This window comes from Cyprinus carpio, chromosome A4 (genome assembly GCF_018340385.1).
Source record: "Cyprinus carpio isolate SPL01 chromosome A4, ASM1834038v1, whole genome shotgun sequence".
Classification (NCBI taxonomy): domain Eukaryota; kingdom Metazoa; phylum Chordata; class Actinopteri; order Cypriniformes; family Cyprinidae; genus Cyprinus; species Cyprinus carpio.
The window spans coordinates 34,589,250-34,608,370 of NC_056575.1; the positions used below are offsets into that span (position 1 = coordinate 34,589,250).

Consider the following 19,121-nt stretch of genomic DNA (forward strand, 5'->3'; position numbering starts at 1 on the left):
CCCACCAAAATAAAGATCAGCTGTTTCAGTCATAAAGGTACACAGGGTTTTCTCTTGCAAGTGCAGCACAAAATATGCATTTATTATGCAAAAATATGCCAAATTATTTTACCAAAAACCTTTAAATAGTTATTGTGGATTTGGATTGTTCTTCTACAGGTTTTTAACAATACATCCAGGCATACACTGCAAAATACCAAGTCTGTGGATTATTTATACAGTATTTTTCCTAAATAAAACTGCTGTTTTACAATTTTGAGCATGTGGTAGTTTATTGAAGTTGATTGTAAAGCCATTGCTGCCAGGTCATTTGTTTTTAACCTTTATAATGTACAGTGTTGTTGGATCTAAATGCAAACTAGGCTCTAATTGAACATACAGTTGTGTATTTATACATGGTGCAAGGTACGACGGTGAAACGTCGTGTTATCAACCTTGATTCACTTTTTAAAATCAACACCTAATTCAACGTTAATCCAACGACTCCAGAACGATCATAATTCACCCCCTGATGAAGGTAAGACGGTGAAACAGCGTCACAATATCACGTTTAATCCAATTTGCAAAATCGAAAGGTAATTCACGTTTGACTGAACCCTGGTACCTGACGTTGTGTTTCAGCGTTGAAAATGCCGGCGGGGGAGGAACATTTTCCCGGGATCTGGCAACCGCTCTCCTCATGAAAAGTGAAAGTAATGAACAGAGAGTTGATGCGGCCATTTTAAACAGACAGAATCGATGATCTACAATACATTATATCTATAAATCTTTAATAGAATCGCTAATAAACGCTAAAGCAGGAGCTTGTGTCGAGTTACCGATGGGAAATGTGAATCGGTATGTACGCATTTTTCACCCGAAAGCAAATGAACAAGTTTCTTGTGTTTCCTGCTGAATTAGATTCTTCAAAACTCTAAACAGAATTTTTGTGTTAAAATATGTCTTTTAACCTTCTGTATTTGAGTGAAAGCACGTTTATAGTCTGTTCCTCTAACTGTCATTCAGATTAAATATGCGCATTAATATTATTATTAATTTAAGAACGCGCGAGGCATTTGTGTCCGTTATTTAGCGGTCCAGTAAACACTACGTTATGCTGCTCGATACCGCACACTGGTATTTATCTAATTATTTTAATTCATTATTATAAGCATAGAACTGGTTTGTAGCGCACAGTTTTATTATGTTTTCTGTATTTACCATTTTGTAGCAGCTGATGCATCAAAAGTCTCAAAAGGCTGTTTGATTAGCTTTGATTAGTTTGTGTGATTGTTTGTCTCTTCTATCTAGAGTCAGTGGAGAATCAAACTGTTCAGATCCATAATGGATGAAACACAAACTTCTGGAGATTAAGATTTGTTTCCAGCACACAGGTACTTTGAGTAACACATTAAATATACTATTATGATATAGAAGAGATGGCTGTCTACATTATACATAAATAAATGTGACCGGAGCAGTATTTTTCTTTAGTATAATTAAGTCCAGATAGCACTGACTGACTACGCCACCTTGGGAATTGCACCCAAGGGAATATGAAAGGAACCCAGGTTCGGTGGTGCAGTGAAAAGACAGAGTCGCTTCATCCAATAAACAAATGAATTTTATTTAAAAGGAAAAATGTCCCTATGAACATCATTTAATCAGTGTAAATTAACAGCAAGTTTATTAGGACAACCGCCAAAGTTTACAAATGTTAAAAGAACATTCCTCCAGACATATACGATTTACAGTACTGAATCACAAACTAAATAAAGAAAAGAAACACCTATACTGTTCCCATAAAACGAAGCACACCAAAATAAATAAATAAATAAGTATAAATAAAGGAATAGAAACTGCAAGGCTAAAGCTTACTTTAGGGGGTGGCAAGCTAGCTGGAAACAATTGTGCTCTCAACCACTTACGTGTGCACGGCAAACCAAAATAGGAAGAGGTGCTCAAACCCTGGTGCTCCAAACTCACAGCAAATGTGTGCACCCAGGTGACTAGCTTCCCCCTCGGCGCACTCAGCCTTGACTCGAACCCAAAAAAACAAAAAGAAAAATTAGTAAGTTAGGTGAAATACAAAATCGTCACGATCACATCAGGCACAAATATAATGATTACACACTGCTAAATAATGACACCACACAGCCCACTACAGCCCAAAACACACTGGTCAAACCGTTTCCAAATAAAAACCAAACTATAATGATAATAAAAATAAAACCCACACAGAACATAGAGACTACTGAAATTATGAAATCAAGAAAATAATCCATCCACGAAAGACTAAAAAAAAGAAAACTATTCATGAAAAAAAAACCAGCAGCACGACCTGAGTTAACCATCACGTGGTACACAGGCGACTGCAAAACAAACATAAATCAAACCAGAATCTACTCCAATCAGGGGATACGAAACACTTCACTAAATCATACGTACTACCACACGAAAAATCACACATCACAATATCTGGATGTACTCGCGAATGTTCTGCTAAAACACACAATAACCCACACCACAACTCATTGCGATTGCCAAACATACCTGAAAGCTTCCAAATAAGTGCTTGACACAACTCCCAGGGGCACGCTGCCCAGACGGTTCCAGCAATACCTTCAAAAGACAAAGACACATACCCTAAACACTTTAAAACCACACGACGCCGTGCATAACCTCCGTCACTTACCAAGACTGCAAAAACACCGGACGAGGGGCGGGTATGACAAAGCCTACATTCTGGGGCTTCCAGTCTACATGCTTAAATACACCTGCCCTAATTACCTCATCCACCCATTCCCATATAAGGGTAACGACTGCAGAAAAAAAGGAAAATCCCCTACTGCAACATAAATAAAGCTTAATATTTATTGAAAACAATAACACCATAAAGCCCTCATGGCTGCTTTTAATGAGTAGGCTAATACTTTATGAAGATTTTATATTATGATTTGACAACACTTTATAATAGATTCATTAATAAATCATTAACAAACATTATATAATGTTTAACGGATCATTAGTTATTATATATTCACACAGCTAGAAACATGAAATAATCTGCTTGTTAGTGTTTACTACACTAATGATCAACAGATAATTAATGTAAATTACAGTGCTTACAAATGTCATTAAACTTTTAATTCATAAGATCATGCACATCTTGAAAATCTTCAAATGATTTTAACAGATGTTATAGAATGATTAAAAGCTTGTGTTAATGCACAACACTTCTGTTATTGAGTTGTGATACGGGTGAAGGTTAGGGACAGGTTTGGTGTGTGGGCAGGTTTAAGAGTTGGTTAAGGGGTCAAAAGTGTACGGTTATATTACATTGTTTTGATAAATAAACAAGTATTTGTGATGAATAATGAGAGGATGCAAGATGCAAGTTAACAAGTTTAATAATAATGAGGGTCAGAGTAAAGACACAGGCCGGGGACAAACAATCATGTGGTGGTGGTGAAGCAGGGACGAGATGGCGATCCGGTGGTGGTGCGGTGAAGAGCGTGAAGAGAAACCCAGGAACCGTGGAACATCCAGACGACACGAAGAACTGACGAAATCCAAACGACACGAAGAACTGACGAAATCTAACGGAGAACTGGGCTTGACGAGACACAAGAACAGGACGCACACCAGGGAACAACCACAATGATCTGACAACATGAGAGGGAATTTACTGACTAATAAAGGGAGGTGAAATCAACGACAGCTGGTGACACTAATCAAGACAATGTGTAACCACACCCACACAATTACACTCACACAGACACCTCAGTGTGAGACAGCCGATTCATGAACCGTGACAGTATTTTCTTGAAAAAATTATGTTTTCTCTCGCTGATGTATGATTCAGTGAAATTCAGTTCACATATTAATGCTATTTTCTACATTTACAGATTTTGTGAAAAAAAGATCTTAATCTGTAAATTTAAGCTAATTTTTTTTGATTAATTTGTAATTTCCATGATATTTGTTAGCATTGAATTACTTAACAAATAAGGTTGTCATCATTGTATTATTTCTGTTAAAATTATTTGTAGATTTTAAAAAAGTGCATTATAGTATAAATTTAATTTAATGAAATTTGTAAGCATTAATTCAAGATCAGTTAAGCATTATATAATGTTTGTTAATGATCTATTAATGAAGCTTTAAATCATTGTAAACCATCTGTCAAAATCATTCAAAGTTCAAACCATTTGATCATTTGAAAGTTTAATGACATTTGTAAACATTTTAATTTACATTAAATAATGATCTGTAATTTTTATTAAGTAGTAAGTTTTTTAAACACTAACAAGCACATTATCTAATATTTCTCGCAATATGAAGATATATTAACTAATGATCTGTTAAGCATTCCATAATGTTTGTTAATGATTTATTAATGAAAGTTATTATAAAGTGTTACTAATGATTCTCATAATAAAGAGTTAAATCTGTTGTGTTTTAGTTCAGTTCATCAGAAGAGATCAGAAGCAGAGTCCAGCTGTGTGTCTGTGAAGAGTGACGCGTCTATGGATCCGCCAATGAAGTTTAAGAGTGGAGATACACGGCCTGATCTCAGGTAACGTTTGTATGAAAATATGATTATAACATGACTTTTAATATTGTCACATATCATCACAGTTGAGTTTACAGTTTTTTGTATAAAACACAGTACATGAAATGACTATAAAGTACTCTTTAAAGTGAATGTTTTTGATAATAAATGTATAGTTGATTTGTTTGCATACAGTCATTTAAATAAAGAACTTCAATGTTTCTCTGTTTTAGCTCAGTTCATCAGAAGAGATCAGAAGCAGAGTTCAGCTGTGTGTCTGTGAAGAGTGACTGGTCTATGGATCCACCAATGAAGTTTAAGAGTGGAGATACACGGCCTGATCTCAGGTATAACGTTTGTATGAAAATGTGATTATAACATGACTTTTAATATTGTCATATATTATGTTCACAGTTATGTTCACAGTTTTTGTATAAATAGTATATGAGTGAGTATAAAGCGGGGTTTATGTAAATTTCGGGAAGTAACTTCTTGTAGTCCCTTCCAGCTGTTTTTGTAGGCATTAAATGGCATAATTTTAAAAGATATCTCCGTTTGCATTGAATTTTCATTGTCGTAACTTTGCAGATATTTTTTATGCTCAAACAGCAACATTACACACTAACCAACATTAAAAAAGTGAAATCGCAGTCAAACCCCCCCCCCAAAGGGAATTTGATAATGATAAATGTATAGTTGATTTGTTGCGTACAGTCATTTAACACTTTAACCGCCAGAAGTCGTTGCGGATCAATTTTACCCGTGCATGACTACTGTTTTGATATGGCTAAAGAACATATTATTTTACTGTATTATGCCACTGTCTTCACAAAGAAGTGTCTAGAGTCATGAAATGATTATGTCATTTCATCAATTATATTTTTATCCTGTTGTTTTATGTTCAAGACTTAAAATCTGGATTAGTGTTTCTAATACCTGCCTTCCATAAATTGTAAAATCTACCCGCTGGCGGTTTTAGGTATACAGTGACCTCTGGCGGTGTTAGTGTTAATTCTATCATGTACATTTGAAAAACAGCCATGGGAAAAATTTACCCCGTGGCGGCTGTAGTTTTAAATAATGAACTTCAGTGTTTCTCTGTTTTAGTTCAGTTCATCAGAAGAGATCAGAAGCAGAGTCCAGCTGTGTGTCTGTGAAGAGTGATGCATCTATGATTCAACCAATAATCTTTAACAGTGTAGATACACGGCCTGATCTCAGGTATAATATTTCTGTAAGAGATATGATCTGAACATGTGTTACAACATAAGACATTGTGCTTTTTAACTCATCTAATAATGTTGAATTTCTATTTTACAGCAAAGAAGTCCTCAACACATTTAGATCAAATCTGCTGAAGAAGTTTGTGTGTCTGTGTGAGGGAACAGCGTTGCAGAGAAACCCAACACTGCTGAATGAGATCTACACAGAGCTCTACATCACAGAGAGTGAGAGTGGAGAGATCAGTAGTGAGCATGAGGTGAGGCAGATTGAGACACTATCCAGGAGAGCAGCAACAGAGGACACAGCTATCAAATGCAGTGACATCTTTAGAGCTTTACCTGGACAAGACAAAGCCATCAGAACTGTGCTGACAAAGGGAGTCGCTGGCATTGGAAAAACAGTCTCTGTGCAGAAGTTCATCCTGGACTGGGCTGAAGGGAAAGAGAATCAGGACGTCCAGCTCATATTTCCACTTCCTTTCAGAGAAATCAACTTGATGAAGGACAAAACACTCAGTCTTTCAGATCTTCTTAATTTCTTTTTCCCTGAAACTAAAGAAATGGAAATATCCAGTGATGAATATAAAGTGTTGTTCATCTTTGATGGTCTGGATGAGTGTCGTCTGTCTCTGAACTTTAAGAGTAAAGTGAAACTGTGTAATATATCTGAATCAGCCTCAGTGGACGTGCTGCTGATGAACCTCATTGAGGGGAATCTGCTTCCCTCTGCTCTCATCTGGATCACCTCCAGACCAGCAGCAGCTGATCTCGTCCCCTCTGAGTGTGTCCATCGAGTGACAGAGGTACGAGGCTTCAATGAGCCACAAAAGGAGGAATACTTCAGGAAGAGAATCAGTGATCAGAGTCTGGCCGACAGGATCATCTCACATCTGAAGTCATCAAGGAGTCTCTACATCATGTGCCACATCCCAGTGTTCTGCTGGATCTCAGCTGCTGTTCTGGAGAAGATGTTGAGTCAAGCAGAGAGTGGAGAGATTCCCAAGACTCTCACTCAGATGTACACACACTTCCTGATCCTTCAGACCAACATCAAACATCAGAAGGACTATGAGAAGAAGGTGACAGATGAAGACATGATCCTCAAACTGGTGAAACTGGCTTTCCAGCAGCTTGTAAAAGGAAACCTGATCTTCTATGATGAAGACCTGAGAGAGTGTGGCATTGATGAGACAGAAGCATCAGTGTACTCAGGATTGTGCACTCAGATCTTCAGAGAGGAGTTGGGCTTGTATCAGGGGAAAGTCTTCTGCTTTGTTCATCTGAGCATCCAGGAACATCTAGCAGCTCTATATGTGCACCTCTCCTTTAAAATCAACAGCATCAATGTCTTTGACCAAACCAAAAAGAGTATGTGGTCTACGATTTTTTATGGGAAGTCATTATCTGAGCTGCATCAGAGAGCTGTGGATGAAGCTTTACAGAGTAAGAATGGACATCTGGATCTTCTCCTGCGTTTTCTTCTGGGTCTCTCAGTGGAGTCCAATCAGACTCTCTTACGAAAACTACTGACACAGACAGGACGCTGCTTCTACAACAAAGAGGAAACAGTTCAGTACATCAAACAGAAGATCAGAAAGAATCACTCTCCAGAGAAATCCATGAATCTGTTTCACTGTCTGAATGAACTGGGTGATGATTCACTGATGCAGGAGATCCACGATTATCTGAAATCTGGAGAAATAAGAAAAGCCAACCTCTCGTCTTCACAGTGGTCAGCTCTGGTTTATGTGTTACTGACATCAGAGCAGAAGATGGATGTGTTTGATCTGAAACAGTTTATTGGAGCACAACATACAACAGATGAAGTTCTTCAGAATCTGTTACATGTGGTTAAAGAATCCAGATCAGTTCGGTGAGTAACACTGAAAACAATCACTGCACTTTCAAAACATTATCACATTTATGAGTTTAGCATGTGCTTTTTTACCAAAGCAACAAAATGGGGAAAACCTCAGGGAATCGCATTTCTGTCAGTGAGCAGGAGAGGTGTGTGAGACACACAAACTAAAGCAGCTGAAGAGGTTTTTGTGTTTCTGTGTGAGAGCTGATGATGTAGAGCTCAGTGTGGAAGATGAAGATGAAGGAATGAATGTGAGGGGTTCAAAACTGACAGCAAACAGATTTGGACAGCTTGTCCTCTGTTGATGTTTATATGTTTGTTTTATTGTCTGTATAAATAACATTTGCATTTGCATAATTTTCACGTTTGGTTTCTTTAATCACAGCGGGAGTCAGTTCATGTTTTCTAATCTGTAGAGGTTTGCTTATTGTGGTGTCACAAATGAAGGCTGTGCAGTTATACATTGATTTAAATGTTAATTATCTTATTACGTAAGAAGATATAGGAGATACAACGCTCAGCCTGTAAGAAAGAAAATCTATAGCCAGGGACAACATTTGGGGAAAAAAACATAATAATATACAACTTGTATAATATATACAACATGTATAATATACTCTGACCAGTACACAGAATTCACTAGCTCTGCTCACAAGCCCTGTGCCAGATCTGTCAGGAGAAAGTCCATAAATATAAGTGAAATTTACCAGTCACGTCATCATTCCAGCCTTAGAGCCTGATGTAAGAGCTTGCTACTGCCTCTTTTCACCCCACAAACACCCTTCATTTTGATGGGGAGGTTTTTTATTTTTTTACTTCAGCGCTGAGTCATACTAGAGTGGCCTGCTGAGCAACCCATTCACAGGGGATTTACATTTAAACATTTAGCAGACACTTTTATCGAAAGGGAGTTACAAATGAGGACAATAGAAGCAATCAAACCAACAAAAGAGCAACAATATAACAATACGCAGCACACATAGCAAGTATTATTATTTTTTAATAAATAAAAATAATTAAAAGTAGATACAATAAAAATAGAATAGAAAGAGCTAGTGTTAGAGGGTTTTTTGTATATTATAAAAAAAAAAACAAGTAGACAGAATATAAATAAAATGTGCTAGAACACTTCTTGGAATATTCTCTGAAACAAGTGACAGAAAGAACCCTTGAATCACTTATTTTCTTAACACCTCCTCAGAAAGGAGAGAACACATCCTCCAGTAACACTGCTGAGCAGCATCTGGGCAGATTCAATGCTGTGTAGGGACTCCCAGGTCTGTCTTGCTTTGCATATGTCTTGCTAAAAGTCACAAGGTGTTCAGCAAAGCAGGAAAATTAATTGATTGTCAGCAAATAGAATTTTGTTTGCACACATGCTTCATACACCGGTAACGCTGATGAACTTCCCTATAGCGTCAGTCTAAAACACAGTGTCCCGTTCCTCCTCTCAGGGAACGTCTCGGTTACGTACGTAACCCTTGTTCCCTGATGGAGGGAACAGAGACGTTATGTCGAACGACATATGGAGTCTGACTTTGGAGGCCAGTCATCTCTGAGTTTAACCCTCTGGGGTCGACAAATGCGGATACACGGTTTGTGGCATAATCGCCTGATAATGGCGAAAATAACTTAAATTACACTTTCAGTTTTGATCGTACAGATAAGAGCAATACATCAATCGAATCTGTAAAGGGTCTACTTTAATTTGTATACACTCCTAATAACAACAAAATGCTGTGCTTTTGTAGAATAAAGAAAATAAACAGTGTGTTCTCTGCCATCTCTGTCTTTGTCACTTCTCTTCACAGACACATAAATAAAACAACCCGAATCTCAGTGAATACTTGCCTCAAAGACCAGATAAATATATGTATACAAAGTTTGAAATGTCTACTTTTAAATTAACAAATTCAAGTCAAAATCAAATAATCTCTTATGTAATCCGTATGAAAGTAAGGAGTGGTCCGGTTTCTCCTGTATCGCCTCATTATAGCTAATGTGTTCCCTCCTCGCTCTGAGGAATATGGAAATGAACTGAGGTGAGCCAGATATTATGTACACGCCCCTGAGAAATGGCATGGTTCTGGACAGTGATGAAGAGGCTACTTTCTCCTCAGAGGAAGAACACGAATGTTTGCATTTTGAAGAACGTCTGGACCCAGCGGAGGATATAATTCCTGACGAGTAAGCCTTTTATTATTACCTATTATAAAGCTATAAGCCGATATAAACATAAATACAATATTATATCTCTTACAAAAAAACATGGTTAATTTTTGTATTATTTTTTTATATATATATTGTGGATTGTTTAGACTATATTTTTCCAAATGGTGAAATTGTTCACCAACTTGGCTTTTGTTCGCGAATATCTGATGTGGTAAATGTTTTAAATGTGTTATACCCAGCAATTGGCGTTCGCGATCTTCCGAGATGTAAATGTATCAGAAAGCTGTAAATGTCACGATAAGTGGCCCATTGACAGACATATACGCGCATCCATTCTTATCAGTGATGCAATTTATTATCAGTTATGTATCTTATGGTAATTGCAAACAACAGTCTCAATTTTCGTTTGGGACTGTGGCTGCATCAACAGCATTTTGCACAACAAAGGCACGCGAGTGTTGTGTTTTGAATTCCCTGGAAAACCATACTGTAATGTGCCAGAACTCTACATGGGATCCATATGCAGGCTTTATTGCAGAGAATCGTAGTCGTACAGGCAATGGTCAATACCAGCAATATCCACAACGTAGGAAGAACAGAGAATCAAAGTCCAGTAACAAGCAAGGGTCGATAGGTAGGCAGCAAAGGTACGGAAAGGATATCAAACAGGATCGGCAACAGGAAATCAAACACGGGTAATACGCTCAAATGACAGACACAGCAAATCACAGACTTCGCGTGAGCTGTAGTGATAGTCCAGCTTATATACAAGTCCTGATGATAAGCACCTGTGACGGTAATCAGAGTCCAAGGACGGGGTTTGTGGGAAACGTAGTGTAGTCAGTGTAGATGAATGAGTGGATGCGTGTGTGTCAGTATTCAGGTGAGGGTGCCCTCTTTGTCTCCATGACAGAGGCCCCCCCCCTGCGAGCGACTCCTGGCGCGAGGAGGCAAACGACGTCGGGGTCTACCACGGGGTCGAGGGGCCGGTCTTTCAGGATGTAAGCGATGAAATTCATCGATGAGAGTGGGGTCTAGAATATCCTCAGAATTTACCCAAGAGCGCTCCTCTGGACCATACCCCTCCCAGTCGACCAGATACTGTAGGATTCTTCCCCGTCGTCTGGAATCAAGTAACTCCTGGACTTGGTAAGCCTCCTCGCCCTCTATGGTGATGGGTTGAGGGGCCTGTGCACGGGACCTCCCCTCTCCCTCGTCTCTGGGACCAGCAGCGGGCTTGAGCGGGGATACATGAAAGGTGGGAGAAATACGGTATGTGTTAGGAAGTGCCAAACGGAAAGAAACTGGAGTTATTTGTCTAGTGATTTGGAAGGGACCCACGTACCTTGGACTCAGTTTGCGGCAAGGAAGCTGGAGACGGAGATCCCGTGTTGATAGCCACACCCATTGACCCGGCTGGTAGTTGGGACCGGGGCGCCTTCGGCGGTCCGCTTGCTCTTTTTGCCTTCGAACAGCGTGTTGAAGGTGAACATGAGCCCGATTCCAAACCTCCTCACTGCGTGCCATCCAATCGTTCACAGCCGGTACGTCCGTTGGATCCCCTGACCATGGGAACATCGGTGGTTGGAACCCCAGTACACACTTAAAGGGTATCAGACCCGTTGAGGGTTTGAGAAGGGAGTTTTGCGCATATTCTGCCCATAGTAAGTATCGAGCCCAATCGTCCTGATTCTGGTTGCAGTAGGTCCTGAGGAAGCGGTTCAGTTCTTGATTGAGCCTCTCTACTTGTCCGTTTGCCTAGGGATGATAACCAGAGGTAAGGCTGACATTGACATTCAGAGCTTTGAAGAAGGCTGACCATAATTGAGAGGTGAATTGAGGTCCTCGGTCTGACACAATGTCTTCGGGTAAGCCATACAATCGAAAGACCCAATTGCAGAGGTGTTCTGCAGTCTGAAGAGCTGTGGGTAGCTTGGGGAGTGGAATGAGTCTACAAGCCTTGGAGAATCGATCTATGATGGTAAGTATGGTAGTGTGGCCCTGGGAATTGGGAAGATCCGTAATAAAGTCTATTGCAATGTGAGACCAGGGTCGTTGTGGAATGGGGAGTGGTTGAAGGAGACCGGCAGGAGATTGTTTAGACGATTTGTTAGTGATACAGTTATTGCATTGCTGTATGTAGTTGGTTGTGTCCTTGTGCAGTGATTCCCACCAGAAGCGGTTCTCCAGCTGATTGATGGTGGCTGTGATACCTGGGTGACTGGAAGCTGGATGGCAGTGAACTTGACTGATGACCTGATCACGAAGATGCTCAGGGACGAAGATTCTGTCGACTGGGCAAGCCACCGGGGTCTCGTTCTGCTCCCTGTATTGTTGGAGCAAAGTCACGATGTCCCATTGAATGGGGGCAACTACTACATGAAACGGCAGAATGGGTTCTGGATCTACAGGAATATCCTCCTCCTCAAATTGACGTGAGAGAGCATCCGCCTTGGTGTTCTTGGAGCCGGGTCGATAAGTTACTGAGAAGTCGAATTGAGTGAAGAACAGGGACCATCTAGCTTGACGAGGATTAAGGCGTTTGGCGGTGCGTAAGTATTCCAGGTTCTTGTGATCTGTTAGTACTGTAAACGGGTGCGTAGCTCCCTCTAGCCAATGCTTCCACTCCTCGAATGCTGCCTTCATTGCAAGGAGTTCCCGATCCCCAACACTGTAGTTGTGTTCCGCTGAGTTGAGCTTCCTAGAATAAAAGGCACAGGGATGAAGTTTCGCGGCGGGATCTGGACGTTGGGACAGGATAGCGCCGATACTTGTGTTAGAGGCGTCAACCTCGACAATGAAGGGTAATGAAGGGTCAGGGTGGCAGAGGATGGGCGCGTTGCTGAATCGTTGCTTCAGGGTCTGAAATGCTTGGTGAGAGGGTTCTGACCATTGTAGTCGGTGAGCTCCTTTCTTGACCATTGAGGTAAGTGGGGCGACAACCGTACTGAAGTTCCGAATGAATCTCCTGTAGAAGTTAGCGAATCCTAGAAATCGCTGTAATTCCTTGAGGGTGGTGGGTTCCGGCCAGTTAAGAACGGCGTTGACCTTCTTCTCGTCCATGGCCACCCCTCCGGGGCTGATTATGTACCCTAGAAATGTGGTGGAGGTCGTGTGGAATTCACATTTCTCTGCCTTGGCGTATAACTGGTACTTAATGAGGCATTGAAGAACTGCTCGGACGTGCTGTACATGTTCAGGAAGTGTGTTTGAGTAGATCAGTATATCATCAATGTACACGATCACAGATATGTTCGAACTGGACACTGGAATTTTACATATATCTGGCACTTCAACTAAGTGGCTATGCATTTACTGTGGGTGTTGTGGAGGAGGAACACAGTGGTCCTGCAGTATCTCCCACTCCAGAGTCTCTTCCCAAGATGGCTGCCAGTCCAGAAAAATTTATGAAATGGCTGCCAGCTCAGAGACTTTCCACAAAATGGCTGCCGTTCCAGAGTGTTGTCCTATCATGGCCGCCATTCCAGAGTCTCATCATGTCACAGCTGTCATCTCAGAGTCAAGTCAAGTCACAGCCGATCTTCCTGAGTCACGTCACATCTCAGCTGATCTCCTAGAGCCTCGTTATGCTGTTCATCCAGAGTCGCGTCACATCACAGTTGATCATCCAGAGTCTTCTCACGCCGGGTCAACCATGACCATTTCTACAAGGCCAGTCCCAAGGTATCTGAGACTGGCATCCAGTGTGTCAGATCCACCACTGGTCTCGACTAAAGCAGCGGGCATTCCAAGGGCCTCAGCACGGGTTTTACCAGAGACTATTCCCCTGCACTCAGTGCTTCCCTGTAATGGGGGTCGCTATCCTTTGCGTTTGGGCGACTCACTGCTCAATTACTCCTCCTGAGGTTGTCCCAGCCTCTGAATACACCCATGAGGGTGCAACAGTTCCTGATCTCACTCAAGAACCTCCAGAGGTGGCGACATCTGCTGCAGAACCTCCAGAGGTGGTGGTGCTTATTTATGAACTCTCTGCCTGTTCTGTTACGGCTATGGAGGCCGTATGTGAACTCACTGCCTGTCCAGTCACGGCTATGGAGGCCGTATGTGAACTCACTGCCTGTCCTGTCATGGCTATGGAGGCCATACTTAACTTCTCTGTGAGTCCATTCACGGCCAAGGAGGCCATCTCAGAACTCTCTCAACCCTCTACAATGCGAGTAAATCACTCGCATACACAACTAAATTTTTACCTTGGCGACTAAATGATGTCTAATATTAGCCAATGGCTAATAAATTCTCAGATTTTACTTACCAGTGTGTGAGTTGGAGGCTAAGTGAAAGATATATAGTGTGTGAGTTGGAGGCTAAGTGAAAGATATATTTTCATCTGTGATATTTTTCAGTTTTAACGTGCCTGAATTTGATGTTCGCATGACTCGCCATCGCTTTTGTCTCACACAGACGCAGAGAGAGCGACAGAATTGACGTGCTACATGTAAATGATATTCTTTGTTGTAGTTTCCTGTCAAAATAACGGCATTCCTTTGTAATTTTTTATTTTAACTGTAGTGATTTCGCTCACCTATTATTGTACATGTAGTGATTTTTATATATTATTTCGAGTTTATTTGTTTTTTTTTTTTTCTATTTAGTATTTTACAGAAACACTGAATGACCAAAAAGATTCAAGATTTTATTTGTTTTTATTATCTTATCAGTATTTTTGTTAGTTTTTTTCCCAATATTTTTTTACAGAAAATGGTACTCGTATTTTTGTCTGGCTTTTTACTTAAACTTGAGCTTGAATGTGATGACATCAAAAACAACAAAAGTGAGTGCTATAACAAAAAGTACAGCACCAGCAAGCTACCAGGTCTTTTTATAAATTGTATAATAAAGTTATGTTAGAATAGTGAGTGCTAAATATGCATTGATATTCTTGAAGATAAGGACTCAGTTATCAAGAAATGTTTAGCATATTCTAATTACTAAAGTTCTGTTATATAAATAGTACACACTTTATGCTACACAAAAACTGCTATAATGTGCAGAGCTTGACTGACTGATATTAGCTAGCTAAGCTAAAAACCAGAATCTCTAAAGTGCAGTGTGTTTATTGTCCAGTATATTCACTGATCATTGAGGATCTTAACAGCCCTAGATTTACATCTCCTGGTGTGTATGTCTTACTTCAGTATCACTTTCACAGTAGGATTCCAGGGGAAAGCTTTCTGGAAGTCATCTGTGCTCCAGATTACAAACACTACCAAATAAATAAACACAATAAGTAAACAAATTATATTGCTGTTTGTTTTGTTCTTTACACAGGCTATGTGTATGTAATAAACACAATAAGTAAACAAATTATATTGCTGTTTGTTTTGTTCTTTACACAGGCTATGTGGATGTAATCTCACTGCTCAGTCTTGTGGAAGATTGTCTTCAGCTCTACAATCATCAAACTCTGTCCTGAGAGAGCTGGACCTGAGTAACAATGACCTGAAGGATTCTGGAGTGAAGCTTCTTTCTGATGGACTGAAGAGTCCAAACTGTCAGCTGGAGATACTGAGGTAATTGGTTCTCAATCGAATAAATTAACACAATATTCAGTGTGTTTATCAATTTGTAAAGCTTGTGATGTAACTGTATGTATTACTGTTTGTTTTGTTCTTTACACAGGCTATGTGGATGCAATCTCACTGTTCAGTCTTGTGGAAGTTTGTCATCAGTTCTACAATCATCAATCTCTTTCCTGAGAGAACTGGACCTGAGTAACAGTGACCTGCAGGATTCTGGAGTGAAGCTTCTTTTTGATGCACTGAAGAGTCCAAACTGTCAGTTGGTGATTCTGAGGTAAATGGTTCTCAATCAAATAAATTAACACAATATTCATTGTGTTTATCAATTTGTAAAGCTTGTGATGTAACAATGTATATTACTGTTTGTTTTGTTCTTTACAAAGGCTATGTGGATGTAATCTCACTGCTCAGTCTTGTGGAAGTTTGTCTTCAGCTCTACAATCCTCAAACTCAAACATCCTGAGAGAGCTGGACCTGAGTAACAGTGACCTGAAGGATTCTGGAGTGAAGCTTCTTTCTGATGGACTGAAGAGTCCAAACTGTCAGTTGGAGATTCTGAGGTAAATGGTTCTCAATCAAATAAATTAACACGATATTCAGTGTGTTTATCAATTTGTAAAGCTTGTGATGTAACAGTATATATTACTGTTTGTTTTGTTCTTTACACAGGCTATGTGGATGTAATCTCACTGCTCAGTCTTGTGGAAATTTGTCTTCAGCTCTACAACCATCAAACTCCATCCTGAGAGAGCTGGACCTGAGTAACAATGACCTGCAGGATTCAGGAATGAAACTTCTTTCTGATGCACTGAAGAGCCCAAACTGTCAGCTGGAGATACTGAGGTAAATGGTTCTCAATCAAATAAATGAACACAATATTCAGTGTGTTTATCAAGTTGTAAAGCTTGTGATATAATTTGAAATAAATAAACAGCATGGCAGTATTTTAATTTACATGCAAACAGCTCTTGATCCAGTGTTTTCAGTGTCTCTGAGTGGCTTGGTCCACAGTAAATGCTGCTCCACACAAACTCCATCTCATGCAAGTGCTGAGAGTTTCGGTCACTTATAACATTGTAGCATTTGGACCAATCGGACACACCATTTTTCATTAGATTTAACAAATCAATTATTCATTAGATTAACAAATAATCACAGACCACTCTGGGTGCCAGGATGTCTGTGAATGACACCTGGCCCCTGGTTACCATGGCAACCAGGACAATTCAGCCAGATCAGATCAACTTTGATGATCTAAAAGTATGTAGAGAGAATCTTCCTCCTACTCAGTTCTCTCTGAAACAGACACATACTGCTATAAAAATGGACTCTTAATTCATAGAAAAACCTTTCTTTAAAATGAAAACACATGTCCTTCAGGTCATTGTGTATATCATTGCTGTTCTTGTATATTGTCTTTTGTATTGTATACTGTTTTATGCATGCTTATGATAGAACCACTCATTCATGTAACCTTACATATACCATGTTTGGTCTCTATGAATTCGTCTTTGGATGATCTAATTGAGAATGTATATTATATGTTTATACCCATCCAACACATTAGTGTTCTAAGAATTTTTAGTAGTTTTTGCATCAACACCCAATCAAATTACATATGCAGAATACCATGCTTTAAGACAAAGAGTAGTAAACTTTCCCTCCAAAAGTGAAAGTCAACATTGGCTCTGTGACCACCCGGAGGTGTGAACTCAATAGGGGCTAAAGCTCTTGTTAGATTTTGCTGTATTTGGCTGAGCAGTAGTTTGGATGGCTCGCCAATGTACTAGATTTCTCTAATACATAAAATAAGTAAGCTTGACCAAAGTTCTTGTGGGGAGAAGAATTTATTGAAGGTAGCAGTGTAGCAGTTCCTCAGCAGTGTTGTTAGCATGTTATCCTTCAAACAATCTTAACCCAAGGTACTGTCTGTGAGACCAGACCTTTATACCTGGTAACAAATGTGCTACAAACAATACAATAACACCCCATGGAGAGCCAATGATAGTGTAACCTTATGATGACTTGATAGGATCTCTCCCATGGAGAGCCCATTCACTGATCTGATGTTGACCTAAGAGGCTAATTATATGTGCCATTTGGTTCACACTTTTGTAAACAGAGACAGCTGGCTACAGTTGATTACAAATACATTTGACTAAAGTTGATTAAAAACCAATAATCTTTCACTCTCTAAACCTCTCTGTCTCTCCCCCTCACTCCTGGTTTCACTTCCTGTTTATGCTATCACCTTCTCTTTGGATTCAGTTAGGTTGGCCCCTCCTCAAATACTTTGGTTTTATTTGTGCTATTTTATTTTGACTTTATTCTACCTCTCTTTGATTTTATTTAGTTAATTTACCTGTAATTTAAGTAAAAAAAAATAAATAAATTGTAGCCACATTAAATGCAGGTTTATAATATTCTGTAAAATATCAGTGCAAGATTTGCTTGGCGCGCGTGATGCTGAGTGCTCGCAGCATTTAAACTTATTTGTCTGCATATTTTATCTTAATTATAAATCTTGTTTGGTTTTATTTTGGATAATTGCATGTAAAAAAAAATATTTGCTTTGTAATGCATATGCAAAATGTGAATTATTATTCATATTCAAGTGTTTGTGCGAAAATTATTATTAAGCATGCATGACAGGGAGGCGCCCTCTCGATCACTTGAATTTTTTCCTGAAAATGAATTTACTTAAATTGTGGTGTCTAACATACATGAAAAATATATCTACAGAAAGCTTGAAATGTCTTTTAAACGAATCAATTTAGAATGAAAGCATTATGTAATCTGTGAAGGTTGCATTTCTCTCTAAATGTGCGTCCATGTGGAGAGAGCGAGCACTGTGAATTTCATCTTGCAGCCAACGAGAAAACATTTGTTTATTAATAAATAATTAAAATGTCTCCTTTTTCACAATTATTGGGCTACTTCTGCCTGTGCTTTGTGGCAAACTTAATGCATGTGCTTGAGCGCGGAATATATAAGGCTCATTATGGATTATAGATGTAAATTTATTATAAACCTGCGATTAGTTGAATAATGCAATGAATAATGACAAATGAACGACTTGTAAATAGAAAAATCTTACGTGGGAGGCAGATCTATTAAACACCCTCTAGTCATCTCTGTTAAAGTTTTTAAAGCATTTTATACGCGTTGCATAAATTCTTCTTTCAGAACGGTCTGTAATGGAGAGATGCCTTAACACTGATTTTTCCTCTGAAACACAAAAACGAAAATTGAAATAAAATTGATATTTTATGTTTTGAGAATGGTCAACCCTTCTCTGCAGATATTGTGTTTCTGGTTTGTGCATTTTAAATCACATAAAGTCTACAAAATATATGCCTGTAAAAAAAAAGCCTATAAAACATGTTCATAAACGGATACTTTACTGATGTCTGGACTCTGTTTGGGATTTAAAAAAACTTCAATATATTGTTCATGAATAGTCTACATTCTGTGAAAATTTATATTTCACACTCTAAAAAATATTGTATGGACACAACAAAATAAAACGGCTGACGCTCCACTCAGGGCTCGTAGTTCTGATTGGGCTCAACCCTCCCCCGCGCATTTGAGACACGCTGCCGAGCAGAGTATATGAGCAGTGCAGTGTTATTCTGACTGGAGCCAGGAGAGGATTTTTTAAAAGTCGGAGCGTCATGGTTTTCACTCGCTCCAGCACCGCTCCATCACTGGTACAATTCATGCCAACAGCCTGTAATATAACTGCATATTTAGCAATAATTCACATGATAAATATATTTAGCTATAACTTG

The 19,121-nt window shown here is 39.3% G+C and overlaps 2 protein-coding genes across 3 annotated transcripts in view; one reads left to right on the plus strand and one right to left on the minus strand.

Moving 5' to 3' along the window:
- Positions 1-19,121, minus strand: part of LOC109062990 (gastrula zinc finger protein XlCGF7.1-like) — a 972,510-nt gene that overhangs the window by 757,699 nt on the left and 195,690 nt on the right. The gene's annotated exons all lie outside the window — the stretch shown is intronic.
- The window catches only part of LOC122141069 (NACHT, LRR and PYD domains-containing protein 3-like), a 39,459-nt gene continuing 21,645 nt past the window's right edge, over positions 1,308-19,121 (plus strand). The window contains exons 1-9 of the mRNA XM_042746979.1: positions 1,308-1,373; positions 4,450-4,558; positions 4,768-4,881; positions 5,642-5,755; positions 5,855-7,630; positions 15,148-15,321; positions 15,431-15,604; positions 15,714-15,890; positions 16,000-16,173. Of these exons, the coding sequence (XP_042602913.1) occupies positions 1,328-1,373; positions 4,450-4,558; positions 4,768-4,881; positions 5,642-5,755; positions 5,855-7,630; positions 15,148-15,321; positions 15,431-15,604; positions 15,714-15,890; positions 16,000-16,173 (2,858 nt within the window). The 5' untranslated portion in view covers positions 1,308-1,327. The remainder of the gene's footprint in view (positions 1,374-4,449; positions 4,559-4,767; positions 4,882-5,641; positions 5,756-5,854; positions 7,631-15,147; positions 15,322-15,430; positions 15,605-15,713; positions 15,891-15,999; positions 16,174-19,121) is intronic.